Source organism: Mus musculus, chromosome X (genome assembly GCF_000001635.26).
Source record: "Mus musculus strain C57BL/6J chromosome X, GRCm38.p6 C57BL/6J".
Lineage (NCBI taxonomy): Eukaryota > Metazoa > Chordata > Mammalia > Rodentia > Muridae > Mus > Mus musculus.
The window spans coordinates 51,382,714-51,402,112 of NC_000086.7; the positions used below are offsets into that span (position 1 = coordinate 51,382,714).

Consider the following 19,399-nt stretch of genomic DNA (forward strand, 5'->3'; position numbering starts at 1 on the left):
AACAAATTCCAGTAGAGCATGGTTGAGTCACAAAATCTGTCAAACTGTTCTTATATCCAGGTAGACATAGTCAAAGTTTACTAGGATTAGTGAAGTCATAAGATTGAGCTAGACATACTAAGAATAGGCAAGACAAGTTGATGAAGATTATTGAACCTTATGCTATCCTTAAAGCAACAACACTGGTATGTAAAGATGCAAATGAGATAAGAGCAAATATCATTTTCTTTTTTAAAGGGAGGTGAGATATCTGAATCTAAAGGCTTATGTCACCTTCCCCGAGAGTGCATAGTAACTACCAACCTGATTAATTAATTAACATGTACGATTAATTGGTTACTGTATCTTTTCCCTCTTCAATAGTACATAAGCATTTTTGAGAGTTTCACACACAGCCCAGTCTGGCCTGAAAATATTTACGGAGCAAAAGATAGTTTTGATAATCCTGCCTCTACTTTCTGAGTGCTAGGATTGTAGGCATGCACTATCACCATGCCTGGTTTTATATATTTCACCCAGAATAAAGTCTTTGGAGTATAGGAATTCCAGAAACCAGGCTAGACTTGTTATAGAGGCAGCTAGACCTTTGGAGCCCTGGCAAATCTCCTCATAAGATAAACATGACCTCCAGAGATGCTGGATAAAGAGATGGATGGGGAAAGAATGAAATCACGAGTTGCCTTTACTTTGTGAAAAAGTAGGTCCCAAATCAAGTAGGGTGATCAGAGAAGTCATTTTTACTGTTCATTCATTTTCACTTGGCACTTAGTGGGTAAGATCTTCCTGAATCTTTTGTGTCTTTGGCTACATTCAAAGCTTAGATGTCATTCTTAAGAAAGGTTTTGGGGTATGAGAACATGTCTCACTCTGTAGCTTATGATTACCTGTAACTCACTACACTACACAGGTTGGCCTTGAAATTTCAGCAATTCTCATATCTCTGACCCCCAAGTGCTGATATATCAGGAAGATTTGAGGTTTTTACACACTGTAAAACATGAGAAACCACCACGACTAGCAAGAGAATGGTTCTTAGATTAATCACAATAGGGCAAATTCTGTGTTTTTGCCTAACTTCTTGCCAACATTTTCACTTTTTATTCTAATTTCATTTATTCATTCATCCCCGAGCTGAGGCCAAATCAGGCCCATGTGTATTCTAGATAAGAGCTATACTGCCAGGGTACTTCACAGCTCAGGATTTCTTGATCTCAGAAGACAGAGGCATTTGGCAGATACTTAGCCTTCATGCTATGAGTAGTACTAACCCTGCTGACAAGTATAAGCAGGGCTCCCTGCACCTCTGTCACTCTCATAAATGTCTTATAGACCGTTATTTTGGTTCACACAGGAATTTCTCAAGTGTTGGCTATTGCTTTCTCCATTGGTAGAGAAGGAAATGAAAGCATGGGGAGATGAATGGCTTTCTCAAATATTAGAGTTGGCATTTGGGGAGAACTTGGGACCAAAGCCAGACAGTGTGTGGTTGAAACCTTTGTTCTCAACCTATAACATCTGCAGCAGTCAGTGTGCAGGGTGAGGGGAACCATTCACTATAGTCCCAGTGGGATTGAAAACCATGATACACAGGTGAGCTTCAAGAAAGGAAAATTGAGTCAGAGTGGAACAAAGTTAATTACATCTTTTAAAATGAATATTATTTAGTGTTGTGCAAACTAGAGAAGAAGAGAGGAAAAAGAGAGAGAGGATGGGAGAAAACAGGAATGGGGAGACAAGAAGAGTAGAAGAGACTGGATTTAGAATCTTGGATTGGATGAGAAGAAGAGTAGATGGATTTCAGTGTGACTGGTATCAAGAGACTTGCCGTTCTTTTGGGTGAGTGAAGCGTTTACGGGTAATTTCAAATAGGGAAATTACCTATCAAAATCCGTATATTTATGTTTACTTCACATACTTACACATAGTTTAGTTCTTCCTAGTATGTTCAAATTAATCCCCCCCAAGAACTGGTGAACATCTTGTAAGCATCTGACACAACTGAAGACCTGAGTGTATGCCTGTACCCCTTGATAAAGCATCTGGCTTCAGCATCCTTGGTTGTCAGAGTTAAAATCACCTTCTCCTCACTCATGTGCCTGAGGAACCCGCTCCTGATGTTATTCTCAATAAATGCAGCTTGTGACGTGATAAACTTGGCAAGCGTGCCATCTGAGTGACACACCTCTATTCTCTTAGACTCTGAGAAAATCTGCTAAGTTCTTAATACATAGGGAATTTGGACTTGCTCTATAGCTTCAGGGTCAATCAACCTCTTGTCCAAAGGGCAAGCAAATAGATATTTCAGGCTCCCGAGATCTGTTTTAATAACTCTTGCTGCTGTAGATTAGAAGTGGCCAGAGAAAACAAACAAAGCAATGCTTGTGCTACATTCCAACAACACTTTAATTTCTCTTTAAGTTCCTGGGGCTTTGAGCATGTGTGAGGATCTGGGGGATGCATGCTGCCATGTTAGTCAAATTCCTTGAGAGAAGTGTCAAGATATACACAGGGAGGAGAGAAGATATTTCCTCCTCCCTGTGTAAATAATCAGAAACCCAAGTTCCTGGCTGCGGCATTGGGAGTCGACATACCCTTTTTATGTTTGTTAGCATACTCTACAAGTAGTCTTCCTTTCATTCAACCCCCCAGTGAGGATAGGAGGGCAGAAATTCCTGGCTCACTGATGCATTATACTCGTCCTTCCCAGCATGCTAGTGTCAGGAGCCGTGCCATTAGTACAATGTCAGAAAGCAATGGGTTCTGTGCACATTGGTAGCCAGGTTGTCCCAAACCTGTGGGGGCTGTTCTTTTGCCTTATTTTCACCACCGTGAAAGGAAATCACTCTTCTCTTCAACACCCCTTCCGATGCTATTGTGTTATAAATCTGGGGGTATGACAGTTTAAATGTGAAATGTCCCTCAGACACCCAGGCTAGGCTACTTGGTCTCTGGTTCTCTAGTGTTGCTTTTGGATACTGTGGGACATTTGAGAGGCAAGGCCCAATGGAGGAGGAAGTTAGTAGCTGTCAGGGTGAACCTTGAGATTTATAGCCTGGTCCTGGCTTTGTGTCCCATCTTTATTTCCTGACTGTGGAGATGTAAGCAAGGAACCTCTCAGCTCTGCCACCATGATGGACTGTAGCCTTAAACCATAAATATATATCCTTCCTCCATTAAATTGTATCTATGAGGTCACAGCGCTCCGAAAGTAACTGATACACAAGGATGATCTAAAGCCATGGTGCCCTGAAGCTATGTACAGGAGACCTACCTGTTTTCCATTTCAGTGAGTATACCCTGCTCTTCAGTTATATCAATACTGCTCAAAGGAAAACAACGGAGCTATTCTTTACCTACTAAGTGTTGTGGTTTAAATACAAATGTGCCCCATAGTGTCTTGTATTTGAACCCTTGATCCCCAGTTGATGGCATTAGTTAGGGGAGGTATGAGTGGCAGAGCCTTGCTGGAGGAATTATGCCACTGGGAGAGAGCTTTGAGATTAAAAAAAAAAAGCCTGTCTCCATTTCTCTCTGCTTCTGGCTCTGGCTGCCATGCCTGGTATGTGCTGCTGTGCCTCCCACACCATGATGGAATCTGTGGAACTGTAAGTCAATACTGTAAGTTAATAATTCCAATAAAAAAGTAACTGACAGACAAAGACATTTTAGGCATCCAGACCCCCATCCCCAAGAAGCATGGGACCTTCATACAAAGAAGAGCTTTTGGTGACCTCTGTGTGTGTGTGGTGCTAGAATTGGAAACCATGTTAAACATTCTACAATTGAGCTAGGCCCCAAGGTTGGTCTCTTGACTACTGTTCAAGAGTTGGTATTACCCACAATCCTCACCCCAAGGCTTTGGGGAAAATGTGTATGTTGTATATCATTAGAGAAAACTGTGGTCAAGGGCAAAATACTTTTTTGTTTTGTCAAATTTATTTTATTTATATGAGTACACTGTAGGTATCTTCCGACACACCAGAAGAGGGCATCAGATCCCATTACAGATGGCTGTGAGCTGGGGTTCATTCCCATGTGGTTGCTGGGAATTGAACTCAGGACCTCCAGAAGAGCAGTCAGTGCTCTTAACTGCTCCAGACCCCAAGGCCAAAATATTAATGCTTACCTTTAACCTTTTTCTTGTGGATAAAAGGAGGTAAGTAATTAAGAGTGCTATTTTTTTCCCTTTGTGCATTCTATGATATATGAAAGCATCTACTATATACACTTTAAATGAGAACGTGGGTTCACTTCATTTGCACGGCAAACCTTATTTCAGGAACAATTTTGTTTTATTCAAATCATGGCCTCCAAGGAAAAAGCATCCCAAATTAAGGCCATTTCAGCATGAGTATTAAAATGGGCCATCTCATTTTCATACTTAGCTGTCAAGTGTAAAGAAAAACACTGTCTTTGAAACGATTCCTGTTCTGGTTTGTTTATGGTATCACAATGTCTACTGGCTATAAACCTTGAAATCATGAGATTACTCACAGCCTGCAATTGAAACTTTATTTCACATCTATTGATAAATTACACAAAATCAGTGAACAGTTTGTAAAGCTACACCACTGAACAGATGTTTACAGTTTGAAATCGTGGGATTTACATGATGATGACAAAAATGTATATTTATAACATTCTCTATATACAATAATCAGTAGAGACAGAGAAAATGCACTTAATCTCTGCAAACCATGCACACCACAGCAATAACACTTTTTTTTTTCTGTAATGAGCTTTTCCACTGGCTCAGACTTCGTCCTGCTTTCCAACACTGTCAGTTTTAAGAACAATCATTTTCAATTAAAACTAAAATTACTGAAATACCATAGTGATCTACAGAAGTTTTCAAGAACACAATGTACACCAAATACTTTGACTTCAAGATGTGCTTTTAAAAATTCCTTCCAGTTTTTTTTTGTTTGTTTTTGTTTTTTCTTCATTTTTTTGTTTTTGTTTTTTGATTTTTTTTTAGGTATCATCATTCTCAACACTGCAAATACCACAAAACAAAAGCTGCAAATATTGTCACAGAGCTCAGAGTCAAGAAAATCTCTTTAGAGCCAGATACTCAACTTCTTGCCAAACTTGTGGCCATATTATTACAGATGAAACCAGGTCATGCACTTGGGCAGACTATGACAGATGTGACTTTATGATCATATTTCTAAGCATGTCCCTCTTGAAAGCATGAATACCACTTCTGGTCACCTTGTTTTGATTGAAAGCCAAGGGATTAATGTAAGCTCTTATAGAAGTGTAGCAACAACCATGAGGTGTAAACTGCCAAGCAGTATGATATTTCACAACACAGTGTGTATATAATTCTTCCTTTGTTCCATTTGTAATTGAAACCATCAAAATACTCTTCACAGATGCAGACTATCAAACTATTCTCCTCTACTTGCACGTCCCTGACACTTAGCTTCGCTGCAAAACATTCTTTATTTTTGATCTTTCACAAACAAAATCCTGGTAGAAGTGTTCCCCTCAATTATCAAGAGGCAGCTTTTGGTGTTATTGAGCAACTCTGGCTATCTTAATGATTAGTCTACTGTTGTCTTTGAGAAAATTTTTTGCTCTTATTATTGTGTACAAATCTGTCAATACAAGAAAAGAACCATGGGCCAGAAATAGCCAGCCAAACTGGAAACATTACAATAAACAAGATAATTAACAGTTCACATTCAGGTTTAGTTCAATCTGATGAAGAATAATAACTTCAGCAATATTAAGAGACAAATTATTCTGTTTGAGAGTTCTTCTTAAGGACCTTACTACACAGACATTGATAAGACAATTCTATAGAAAGTCCTGACTTTAGTCCAGGATTAAATAGCACAAGAGATTTAGCAACACGTTGTTTAGATGAAGAAGAAAAATTCTATACATGGATTCATTTGGAATGAGCACAACTCGGAGAAGCCTTAAAGTGAATGAGAAGCAGCGCCAAAAAGATCGAAATTGTTGGAATTACAGTGCCCAGAAACCATCTGGAAACTGGATCTTTCCATTGGTATTCCATTTGGAAAAAATGCTTTGTTAATATGAGATATACCCTGTTTAAAACCTTTTAATCAGCAGAAGGTAGAAAAATTCTAAATTTTAAACATCTGTTAAGTTACAAGACACGAATCCCGATCTATTTGAAAAGCCATTATTTTTACATAAACCCAGCTACATTTAAGTGAGAAATTGTTTATTTTCTACAGTTTGGCAAAATTTATCATCAGTTGTTTTTCTGTTTAAATAGGCTCCTTGTTAAAACAAGGAAATGAACAGTTTTGAGTGTCTTTTAGTTCTGTTCATGTTTTTACTTATACTTCCCTGCAGGGAGGGGGGGTGCTTTCAAGACTGAGTTTTAACAGAGTATCCGGAATCACTTAAAGTCTGTTTCTTAGCCATAAGTTTAAACGGCCACATTTCATGTTTTCTTTGTGTCTCCCATACCTAATTTAAGAACGTCTTAAAATATCTAAGCTGCAATTTCTGGTGAGTCTGGTTTGGCTCTTGGATTTCAGAAGTAGTTCATCCCAAAACAGACAATTTAATTACACACTGAGATTTGTTGTACCCACACACAGCATAACACTGAATCAAAAGGCAACTGTAAAGGCAACGTCTACACTTTTTTTTTTTGAACTTCCCAAATGAAGGAAGCAGGATGTGTTTGGACATTTTCATCTTGTAAGATACACGCCATCTTTTTGGTGATGCTTTGGGAAGCAGTGTGCACAAGCCTTTGAGTGCCAGTTAGCGCCATGTCTCTACGCTCCCTATGTAGTCATTGGTGCCATTGCTGGTGCCGCTATCACCTTGTCCCTGGCCTGAGCCCTGCTTCTGACTTCCCCGGTTCTCCCTCTGGGTCGAATTGGGATTTGAACTCGGAGTCAGATTGTGACTCAGGTTCTGAGTCAGGTTCTGATTTGGGTTAGGATTTGGATTCTGACTCAGATTCTGACCTGGACTCTGGCTCTGGCTCTGACCCTGACTCTGACTCTGGAAATGGGTCTGAAGGAACCTTCCCTTCAGAAATTTGCGTTGCTCCTGACGCTTCCGCCTGGCATCCTGATGTTCTTTCTGCCTCATGAACTGATACCTTTGCAGAAAGAGGTCTTTAGCATAGCTGTACAACTCCATATCCAGAAAATTCAGTCCCTCAATACGCTTTTGGATTTCCTCATTGATCTCAACACTAGAGGCCCTAGTGGTATTATACTGGGTAAACGGCGAGATAAAGTTCATGTTGAAGGTCTTCTCAAACAGGTACTGGGTCTTGCGCTGAAACTCAGTGAGGCCAAAGAACGCCATGTGCTTCAGATTGGATTTGGCACTTTCCAGAAGGACTTTGTTTCTTTGCTTTTCAGGCATGACAGAGAGGTTGTAGCATCCCACTAGAGTCAGGTCAGATAGCATGCGAACTTGGCGGTTGTTGGCCAGATTATAGGGACAGTCCATGAACTCTTTGAGAGGGCATCCAGACCAGTCATCACCGGTGTAGCAGCTGGGCAGCTCTTCAGAGGTTGGGGGCCTTCCATCACAGACGTGCAGGGATGCTTTCCAAGTTGCTCCTCTCTGGACATGCCTCCATTCACTCAAGTACCGTGACACTGGGTCTCTCAGGATGGTAATGTAATGGAAGTTCCTATGGATAAAGCATAAAGGACAATAGTCAGAAGTGCGCCTGACATAAGTGCAGTCAGGAAGGTGTATGGCATAGGTGATGTTCATGGTCACTAAGGAAAACAACAGAGGAATGACAGGTGGTGGCATCTGTTCTGTGAACTATGTTGTGGTGCCCTCTTTCTATCCAGCGAGTCTGACCAGATATCTAATTTCCTGACACCGTATCCACACCAGGCATGAAAAAGACTCTGGATAACAACCTTGTCATGTTTTGCCCTACTTTGTTCTCTTCCCAGTGATGTTATTGGTCCAGTATGCAACCCAATTTTATTTTATACTCTAAAACCCTAAATTTTTATTAAACCAATCACAAAATGGAGACTCAATTGAAGCAAATGACTTATGAGGGTGAAATGGAGTTGATAAAGGAGCTAAAATTCCAATGTTTCTTATGAACAATGTACAAACATTTCTCCAATAACATGGTCTAATCTGGTAATGTTAAGAAAAAAAAAGAAAGAAAAATCACATTAAAACTATTGACATGATACTCTCTATTCTAGTTATCGCCAGAATATCATGGCTCGTACGTTGGAAAAATGGGAGAGACAGGCAGAGCATCCCAGGGCCCCTAGAAATAAATACAGTGGTTAGTCAAGGATGAAAATAGGCATGCAGCTGCCAATGGCATATATGCAAGCATCTATTTTCCTTTCAGTCTTTGTTTACACCGTACCATCCCCAGGCTCCAAATTATCCCTTTTCTTCATTCACTGAAGAATAAGAATGGTGGAATCTTTGCTGGATGGTTGTATTTCTTTTCGAGTTACAAATAGATAAAGTTCTCTCCATAAACAGCAGTCTAGTAGATACTTGAACTTACTGGCTGACACACTCAAACACATACATAGCATACCTATACTTGTGGCCCACACCCCAGATGCATCAAGGTCTATGTGGTTGGGCATGATCAAAGAGAGAAATTCTCCCACAACTGTGCTTCTTGTGAGACAGGAATTACCATTCTCATGTAGATGAAGGATGAGGTCATTGCAGGAGTATATTTGTGGTAGGAAAGCAACAATAAATACTGAGAATTCATAGTTCTTAAAGGAAACTCAGAGAATGTCTGGCAACTTTTCTGATTTTGTCCTTTTTATCTGAAGGAATTGTGGCTGTCATTTGAGAAGGACCCAGAGAGGACCTTCTCAACTACCTGGCCTATCGAACAAGGCAAGGTTTCTCCTAACTCAGACTCATGGCCTTCTGGCATGTCTCTGTCATGTGATACCAGTAGTGCTTCATCTACCTGTTCTTTGAGAAGGACACAGAGAGGACTAGATGATATTCCTTTCAAGTCTAGTTCAAGTAGAAAGCCAAGGCTACTGGCATTCCTTCTTGCCCCGTGTTGCCATAGCACTTATATACTTAGACTTTTCATACGGAATTACAGTGTCTTATTTGTATTTCTACTTAAAGGGTTTTCTAGAATGCAAATTCTGCCTTGTGTTTCTATAACCGTGCCACACATTCCAACATTGCACTTTAGCCGATGCGTCTGATTCAAAAAGAATCTTTGCAGTCCTTTAAATGCTTATTTAAGGAACCATTTCAAATATGAGGGAGGACAGGGCTGGGGACATGCCTCATCCCAGAAAAACGGTTGATCATATTACAAATGCCTTATAAATATCACAGGAAGGTATTCTTTGTTTTTAAAAACCACTTTATACATTTTCATGGAATCAACAATCATCAAGCACAGAATCTGGGAGTAGGAACGAAGGATAGGCCAAAAGTATCTTCATTTATCTCTCTGAACCTATTCTACAACGTAACTGATGTTATCTCTGAAATGCCACCGACGCCACTAAGATGTATCTCTGAAAATACCCATTATTGTAGAGTAGCAGTTTCTGTTTCTCAGCATCCTTTAGGAATTCAGATAAGCACTATATCCATGGACTCTCTCCTCCCACTCTTACTTTTACTTTTCATTCATTCTTGTGTTCATTCAGAGGGTATTTATGGAGCCTTTATGCAAATCACAAGGCAAGATTTTAGTGGCAATTACCCTGATTGTTAGGGGGAAAAAGAAATTTATTTAATCCAGTGACACATTTGGATTAACCTTTTAACCAGTTTTGGCAGTCATACACTGTAATGGGGGCTTCTGGGCAGGGGTTAGGTAGGGGGTAGTTAACCCTCACAATGCAGTCCCCTTCATGACTAGTTGACAGCCCTCCCACCCTCGTCGTTCTGCTGGTTTAAATCTATGTTGACATCTTTTGGCAAATTTTAGAGTGCACTACGGGGCAAGTTTGTGGCTCTCCCTCCTCCAAGCTTATCCTTTCAGATCAGGTAGAGGACCACCAGGAGGAGTGTCTGGGTCATTATTTTAATAGCACTAACCACAAAGGAAAAGAGTTAAAAGGCAACAAAGAGGGACTGAGACAGTACTTTAAAAGTCCCTCAGATCACACACTTGTGGGAATTTCATAAGCTTCTGCATCAAATGTCTCCAGTATAAAATGAGGACATGGACAGAGAGAAGTCTTAATTTCCATACTGTAATATTACTGCTGACACACACACACACACACACACACACACACACACACACACACACACACACACACAGAGAGAGAGAGAGAGAGAGAGAGAGAGAGAGAGAGAGAGAGAGAGAGAGAGAGAGAGAGAGATCCAGGTACCTAATACTGGAGATTATGTTAAGATTATGTTAATAGCCCAGTCCTCAGGGGAAACCTTCTCAATGACCTAAGGGCTCAATTGGGAGCACCTAATGCAGCTGAGAATGTGCGGATGGAGTGTTCATTGGTCTTCGAAGTCACCTTGTGTGACAGAGGTTAGAAACCATGTAAACACACTCCATCAGGGTCCACGATGAAGGCTCAGCTGGTAAAGTGCTTGGTGTGCAAACATGAGGACCTGAGCTCAGATCTCCAGAATCCACATAAAAATCCAGGTGTAGCAGGATGTGCCTGTAATTCCACAACTGTAGAGGCAGAGGTGTGTGGAACTATTCACTGGACAGCCAGATGAGACCAGTCAGTGATATCCAGATTTACTGAGAGACCCTGTCTCAAAAGTCATAGACATTGACTTCTTGGCACTCATACACACATGTGCTTGAGTATCCACACGAACAAACATAAATTAATAATACCTTGGAGGTTTTGCCAGACTAAGGATGTAGGATGTTTAGTATTCTGACAAAAGAACTTGAAAGGAAATAGCCAATAAGTGATTTGGAGGAAGCCAATAAATCCAGACACATGGATAGATATTCCAGCAGTGTGTACTTGCTCCCTCTTGGTCCCTACTATGCTCGGCTGTGGAGAAAGAACCAAGGGAAGCAGAGAGAACCATGGAGGAGTCTGGGGAACCTAGGACAACATACAGGCTAGCAAATGGAAGCAAGAACAGAATGTGAGGATAGCACCCTGATGGCATCTTTAGGTTTGCCTAAAGGAAGAATGAGACAAAGGAAGAAGAGACAGAAGGGAAAGAACAATGAATGGCACAGAAGTGTAAAGCAGCCTGCTTCGTGGAAAAATAGTGGGCAGCAGAGGAGTCTGGCAGGAACTGGAGAGGGATTGGCGGTCAGGTTGAGACAGGATGTAGGTGCCATGGTATGGGATTCATACGCATCTGTCACAGAGACAAAAATCAATGGAGAGGGAGAGGGAGAGGGAGCTTACATGAAAGGTGCTTCTTAGGTTTCTGGAGGATAACTTTGAGGGTGGGAAGTAGACTTACACATTCAGACAAGCAACCTAGAATTAGGCATCTGACGGCAGCTTTATGGACCCAACGCTTCTCTTTATGCTCTGTGGTTGTTCCCTATTCTCTGTATTACTTTAAGGTCCTTACCACCCTGTTGTTTGCCTCTGATTAGATTCCAATTTATTTGAACATGGCCTCTGGGCATGATCTAACAAATGTCAAGAAAGCAACTTCCCTCATTGTGACAGCATTTCTGTTCTTGTGTCCTCAGATCAAATTGCAGTTAGCCTTTTGGAGGCCATGACAAACCACTGATAGAGCAAAAAGAATTTTTCTATTTTTCACATACGCACCACTTATGTCTGTCTGTCTGTATGTATGTATTTTTATTTGTTTGTTTACCTCTGTGTATCTGTACATGAATGCATGTACCTATGCCAGGTGCATGCCCATGGCACCTGTGTGGAATTCAGAGGACAGTTTTCAGGCGGAGGATACTTGGACCATGTGGGTCCTAGGGATCAAACTCATGCCATTAGACTTGGCAGTAAGTGCCTTTACCCACTGAACTATCTTTCTGGCCCCACAATAGAAGGTGGTCAGCCTTGTGACACTGCCTTGGTGAACTGCCTTGTGACACTCGAGGCATCATGGGTCTACAGGTGCACTGAATGATCAGACATTCATTAACCCAGGAAACTGATGAGGACTTCTGAAATCCAGTCCATCCTGGATGGATGTCGGTTGCTGATGACCTTGCTTAATTTCTTCCTTTTAAAGGAAACCCAATCCTCTCAAAAATGCATCTGGATTCTGATTACATCCCCCTGCTCTGCCAGTATACTTTTTTCTTGTTGGCAATGTCTGCATCCAGGCACTTATTAAAATAGAACAAGGTGTTGCAGGTCTGTGGTATTTGCTAGAAATCTCCCTTCAGATTGATATGAACCCAACCAGTACTGTGAAACAGACTGGTTTAATTTTCAAAGAGCAAGGCAAGCTCATGCCCAGGAAAATCATACACACTTGGTTTCACTCAGTAATAATTGGACAGTATTGTCTTGCCACCAAATGGGTCACTTAATTAAAATGAACAGGTTTCACATTGTGAAATTGGAGTTATGACTCTCCATCAGTTTCCTGGGTTAATAGAATGTCTGTTTGTCATTCAGGGCATGTGTATGCCCATGGTACTTCTAGTGGCACAAGGCAGGCAGCCCACAGCTGGCCACCTCCTATTTCAAGACAGCTGCCCTCCAGGTGGCCTTGGATTAACCCAATCTTCCCATGTTTCTTGCTTGTAGCTTTTGAGATAACTGCAGAATGTGCTTGGAATGCAATATTCTGAGATGAGAAAGAACCACCTGAAATAGCCCCAGCCTTGCGCTTGTCTTTAGTCCCAGCCTTGTTCCTGTCCTTCCTAAGGAACACAACATCTCGAGTTAGGGAAGAATTGCCCAGACTTTCTTCCTTTACCCTAGAATTTCAATGTACTTCAATCATTTGTATATGACACCCATTATGTTCCAGACATAAAACCCAGGGCTGAATTTGGGGTCTTTAACTGTGGTCTAAATGAGGTATACATATTTAATATATATATATATATTTTTGAGACAGGGTTTCACTAAAATGCTCAAGCTGGTCTGGTACTCACTATATAGTCCAGACTGAGCAGGAACTCATGATCCTCCTGCCTCAGCCTCATCGGCAGTCAGATTACAAGCATGCACCACCACCACATCTGCCTCCAGCATGCACATTTGAAACCCTGTGCACCCCAGGTAGATTTCTTGGTCCTTGGAAGACTAGCTCACAATGGATTCTGGCTGCTATTGGTGTTTGCTGCCAGTCTATGATGAACAAGCTCACACCACATAATTTTTATATGAGTATGTTCTATCTTGTTGGGCTTATCGTACTGTGAGCCTGCTCCACACATACGATGTCTAGACATTGTTAAGACATCATGGAGACAAGAGAATCCATCGACAATTCTGTGTAAGTGGGAAACTCAAGGGTAATCTATGATTCCTTTGTCTCAGGAATTATTTATATCTAAACAATTCCCTAAATCCTGCTGATCCTGAATCTTGGTAGGTGGCAGGCCCTTATCACTTCTCTATTGGATCAAAGCTACAGCAGCATCCCAGGGGACTTTTATGCATCCAGCCCCATACTACTTCCACAATTCACATGAAATACATCTGACCTGTCTTTCTGCAGTAAGTCCTTTCCTGTGGATGCCAACAAGAGCTTGCTGACAGGAGCCTGATATAGCTGTCTCCTGAGAGGATCTGCCAGTGTCTGACAAATACAGAAGTGGATGCTCACAGCTATCCATTGGACAGAGCACAGGGCCCCCAATGAAGGAACTAGAGAAAGGACCCAAGGAGCTGAAGGGGTTTGCAGCCCCTAGGAGGAACAACAATATGCACTAACCAGTACCCCCAGATCTCCCTGGGACTAAACCACCAATCAAAGAGTACCCATGGTGGGACTCATGGCTCTAACTGCATACATAGCAGAGGATGGCCTAGTCAGTCATCAATGGAAGAAGAGCTCTTAGGTCCTGTGAAGGCTCAATGACCCAGTGTAGGGACTGCCAGAACCAGGAAGTGGGAGTGGGTGGGTTGGTGAGAAGGGGCAGGGGGAGGGCATAGGGGGTTTTCAGAGGAGAAACTATAAAAGGGGATAACATTTGAAATGTAAATAAAGAAAGTAAGTAATAAAAAAAAAGTCCTTCCCATAAGACACTCTAAAAAGTATAAAAGCCCAGGTCTTCTGCATTACACATAGCGACAAGAAGCCCAGCTTTCTTTTTGTCCAGTCTAATCTCCAATTAGCACACCCTTCTCTGTGCTAACTCGGGGGGTATTGGCAGTAGAAAAAATGATGTTTGGACAGGTACAACTGGAAGGAGCAGTTAGGATTGGGTTTCAATGGGTCGACTCTAGAATCTCACTAAGCATTTTACAAGGCCAAGCACCGTAAGACAAAGTATCATTCACCCCTCAATGGCAACAGTTGAGAAATTACATTCTACATTTTATGCTTCAAGGATATAAAAATACTTTTCATTTTTCAAGTTTATCATAGTCAACGACTCCACAAGGCCCCTGCCTTTGTATATAGTGTACCCACTCATTCAGATGACATAGATTTGTCCTTCATAAACCACCTTTTAAAAAAAGCCAACAACCGCTTCAAAACTCGACTCAAAGGTTTTCCCCTCCATGAAACCTTTCAGGACAAAATAAGCTCCCTGCCTCTGCCGTGGTTGTCTTGGGAAGCTACTATTGGAACATTCACTACAGAATGCTATGATTGTCTAGTGATTATACTGTCTTCCCCTTTGCAGAGTAGAGAATATGTATTGTTTATCAATATGAGCTCCTCTGGGCCTAGCATAATGTCTGACATAAAGTAAGTGATTAATGAAAGAGTATTGAATGAAGGCAGCCAAAGCAGCAAAGCTTGTGGGGTATGGGGTTAACAAGAAAATGTGTATCAGAGCCCTTGGTATTGGAAAGCCACTAGATGTCACTATTTAGTAGCAGATATACCATTTTGTACTGGTGCTGGAGCATTTAAGATGTGGTTATAGTCAGCTGCTGTGCCTGACTTCTTATGCAGTAGGGCTCTTTAAAGGAAGTTGGGAAGATCATGGGTTTTAAAATGGAAGACAGCAAAAAAGCAACAACCACAGTTTCCTCCTTGTTTCACCATTTACTTATCCTGCAATAAGAACCTAAGTTGTAAGTTACTGAAGCTTGGCATTGTCCCAGCGAGAAGAAATCACTGCAGCAGTGCATCGTCTGATTCAAGCCCTGCACTTTAGAAGCAGGGGGAGCAGAGGTCCTAAGAGATGGAAGGCCTTACCCAGAAGCCACAAGTTGCTGAGAGCCCTTGAGAATGGAGAGGGCATTCAACTGACTTTTAAAGAACGCACTAACTCCAAATAAGGAGAAAGGTCTGGCTGCTGAGAATGGCACTTCCTCGCCATAGGCTTATAGCTAGGAGTGCTTTGTGCCTGTCACTTATGCACTAAGAAATGGACACTGAGAGGAACAACATAATCTAAGGTTATTTCTCAAGCTATTTTTCCCATTCCAGTTCAGGGACAAAACCCTAGGACTTCCAGCTTTGAGAAGAACTGAAAGGAGCGGTTTCAAATGTGATGCCCTAGCACCCCACCGCCATGCTCTAGGGCAGTGGTCCTCAACCTTCCTAATGCTGTTCCTCATGTTGTGGTGACGGCCAACCATAACGTTATTTTTGTGGCTACTTCATAACTGCAATTTTGCTACTGTTCTGAACCATAATATAAATATCTTATATGCAGTGCAAGGGTCATTCTGGCCCCAAAGGAGTCGTGAGCCACAGGCTGGGAACCATGGCTCTAGACACTTTTTGAGTTGTTCACTATTCCAAAGCATGGGTCTCAGGGCTCTGAAGCCTATGTATTAGTGAGCTCTCTTGGAGCTGATAAAGTGGAGCTAGGAATGTCTGGCCTAAGTGTGGTGTCATCAACCAGAAGTCTTTCCAACCAAGTGAAGCCCTAAGAGAAAGAAACCCCGGGCCTCTGGTTGGAGAGTCTCTGGGCATGTTCATTTCTGTCAGGAGCCATCCAGGAACCATTCCCTGAACAAAGTTCCTAGTATCAAGCTGTAAACATTGGCTTTTCTTTGGGTTCACTGCTTCACAAAAGGCCATCATAAGATTTTTTTCTACACAGGCCATAGAGGAAATAAATATCAAAGCCATTTAAAAAAAATGGAAGAAGGCCAGCAAACTCATAGCAGTTAAGAACATAGGAGTGATCAATAAAAAGTTAATTTAAGAAAGGAAACAGTTTCTTAAGCCAAATCAATAGGAGCAAAATTTTACTATACCTAGAGCTTGCTTCTGATATTTTTCCTGAAAGCTCAACCTTTCCACACCTTCCCTTGGTTTTAGAGTAATGAAGAGTGATAGAAAAACAGGAATTGTAGTTGGTGGTCCTGAGTAAACTGAATGGACGGTAGGGGGTATACATGTGATTGAGTCATTAATGCTGAAAGCCTGGTCCCCACGCTCAGCTAAAAAGGTCTAAAGTAAGTGCTTTGATCCTCTCAGTGCAAGTAAATAACAAAGTCCAAGCAAGCAGGATGACTTGCAGTTCAAACAACATTAATATGTAAGCCTAGGCTAAATAAAAGTACAGTAAATTGAATTAAAAGCAAATATGCCTCTAATGGGACTCGCAGTTGCTGTTTGAATTGATTTTCTTGTGTGCCTCATATATTGGCAGTCCCCAAAGAGGAGTTCCATAAGCGCTGTGATCAGCAGTGGCAGCAACCTCATTAAAGAAGAGTGGGGCTCCGCGAGGGGAGTACTTTGAAGCGGGTGGACGCTCATTCAGATGTTCTGGTTTTGGTACATTTGCCACAACAGTCTTGTGGCTTTGTAGTCAAGCTTTATCTAGTGAAAAGAGTGAGCCATCACAGTTGCAGATAGTGAGCGATGCAGAGCATTGATACCCATGATTTCATTTCATTGTCTTCTCAGCACTGGCAGTCTCAAATGATGTGGATGCTGAACCCCTCTCTACTTTACCCTTTCAAGTTAATACCCTGGGCCCATCATTTGCCTTGCTTCACCCAGGAATCCAAATGGGACAGGGCCTATCCTGTCCAGAGCTATAGGATGACTGAAACTTACTATGGTCACTTAAGGGAGCATCTACTGAACAGCAAACCAACCTGGAATCGGGCTGAAGGTCTCATTCCCACCATATAAGATATGTTATTTTTGTCAAAGATGAAACTCACATATTATAGCTGTCCAAGATGAAAATGCAGCCTAGGCATACATTGTACTATACTATCTAGGTTGGTGTGGCATACTCTATGACACCTAGACAACAACAAATGTTCTTAATGGCAGGTGTCTCAAGACATTTCCCAGTCTTTAAGAAACACATGGATGTATTCTGCTCCTCTTGGAGCACAGTTCTCTGTGTGTAAAGTAACATTTTAACAAATTGATCTCCCATCTCTAGCTAATTAGCAGTGGGCCTATCTATCTGTGATATGGGAAACTTCATCAGAGCACAAATGCCCTCCACTAAAACTGAAGCATGGCGACATGTTTTACAGAGCAGACAATAATTCAATTTTTTTCCTTTATGGAAAAGAAAGACTTCTAATATGTCTAAATTCATATTCAAGAAAGCATTCTTCACATAATCTGCCATGGGGGTATTAACACTTTTAAGAAAGCAATTCCCCTCTTTCCCAAAGCCCCACAGGTTGCAAAGTACATAAATCTAAACGGTGTTGCAACCAGTGAGAAAGCTTGAGGTTTTTTTTTTTTTTTTTAACAAGATGTGAAATTCCAAGCTTTATGAGCCGTGCTCACCAGGATTTATCCAGAATCCACTCAATTGCCTGGCATCATGAAAAGCTTTACGCCACCTCCCCACCACCTCTACTTTTGCATTCTAAAATTACGTTGTGAGTTGTGGTTCATTAATACTCCAAGTGTTTTTTAGGTGGAGAGAACTTTTGGAAAAAGCCCTCTGTAGTGTGCACATGAGGTAGTCCAGGGGAGTGGTAGGGGGCATGAAGGATATAATTTCTCTAAGTCACATGCACACTAGTTTGCAAATTTATTAACCAACTCAGGCTACCCAACTTCCCTTCCAGGAACCCCTTCTTACCCATATGGTATTTCTCAGGGTTCTGAGTCTTTCTATTATTTGCATGTGAAATTTCATGCCAACCTGCCATCCCCTGAGGGTAGGCATCTGATGCCAGTGATAGGAAATGGATCTATTCCTTCTTCCAATGCCAAAATGGGTAGTTGAGAGTTCAGAGTGGAAATGGGAGTTCAGAGTGGAAATCTCACACCCATGGCATCAGAAACAGGCAAGGAGTCTTCTAAGCAGACTCTCTGTGGTTGCTATGGGTTATGTCTCACTCTTTAGATGATGTTTCCTAGTTTCCTATAATCTCTTAACCCGGAAATCCAATGTGTCTGCCCTGCCTTTTTATTGACCAACACAAAATGTAGAACACAACATGCTCTGTGTTTCAACTAGGAAATAATACAACTGAGAGCTCAGTGACATCTGACTCAGGAACCTATACATCTATGGAGGGAACAGAGGCTCCTGTGACCTTTGAAGCTGAGGGGCTTAGAAGGTAATACTCGAAAAGTATTAGCTACTAGCATTGCTGCTGGTGTTATATAGATAAGGATATTCAGCCGAAAGGTTCAAGTCAGCCATCCTTCAAAATCAGACTCAGGTCCTGATTATCAGGCAGTTTTATAGAAGCCCTGAGCCCAAACTCTTGTACACAGCTTCAGCTGCCATAGACCAGGAACAAAATCAGCCTGCTGAGATAAAGGACACCTGAAGTTGGAATCAGTTGGCCATGACAGGTTATTAAATGACTGGGACTAACCCCCGCAGTATTGTGGTCCCACTGTGAACCCTTAGGAGTAGGATTCAAGCCTTTTCAGAGCTACAGGCCCTTGGAGTTGGAATACACACACACACACACACACACACACACACACACACATGTATATACATATATATGTGTGTGTATATATGTATGCACACACACATATATATGTATATACGTATATATGTGTGTGTATATATGTATGTACACACACACACACACACACACACACACGTCTAGCTCAAGCCTTTGATAGTCTGTTCTCCTGGCCATCTCCATACTGTAAGAATTGCAGAGGCACAGGGACTCACTTCTTTAGGGACCGCCACAATGGCACAGAATCAAGTCATGCTAAGTGATCAATAAATATTATTTAGGGCAATTTTAAACTGGCTGCAGCCTGTCCCACTCATTCACCCAGGATCTGCTGTATACACGCAGGCAGGCACCTCCTCCAGTGTTCTTTTGCAGAAATCATTAGAGGAAACCTAGTCAGGAAAAACGTTTCCTCTCAGCATTGGGCCCGTTTCCAGAACAGCACAGGGGGGAACGTTCCTCCTAAGTGAAGG

General features: G+C 41.7%; 1 protein-coding gene across 7 annotated transcripts in view; it reads right to left on the reverse strand.

Annotated features, from left to right (window-relative positions):
• Window positions 1-3,923: 3,923 nt before the first annotated feature.
• Hs6st2 (heparan sulfate 6-O-sulfotransferase 2) overlaps window positions 3,924-19,399 on the reverse strand; it is a 295,069-nt gene continuing 279,593 nt past the window's right edge. For 4 of the 7 annotated variants that reach the window (NM_001290467.1, NM_001077202.2, NM_015819.4 and 1 more), the window contains one exon: window positions 3,924-7,648. In NM_001290467.1, the coding sequence (NP_001277396.1) occupies window positions 6,757-7,648 (892 nt within the window). In that variant the 3' untranslated portion in view covers window positions 3,924-6,756. The remainder of the gene's footprint in view (window positions 7,649-19,399) is intronic. The other 3 variants (XM_006541516.3, XM_006541519.4, XM_006541518.3) reach the window with 1 other exon arrangement.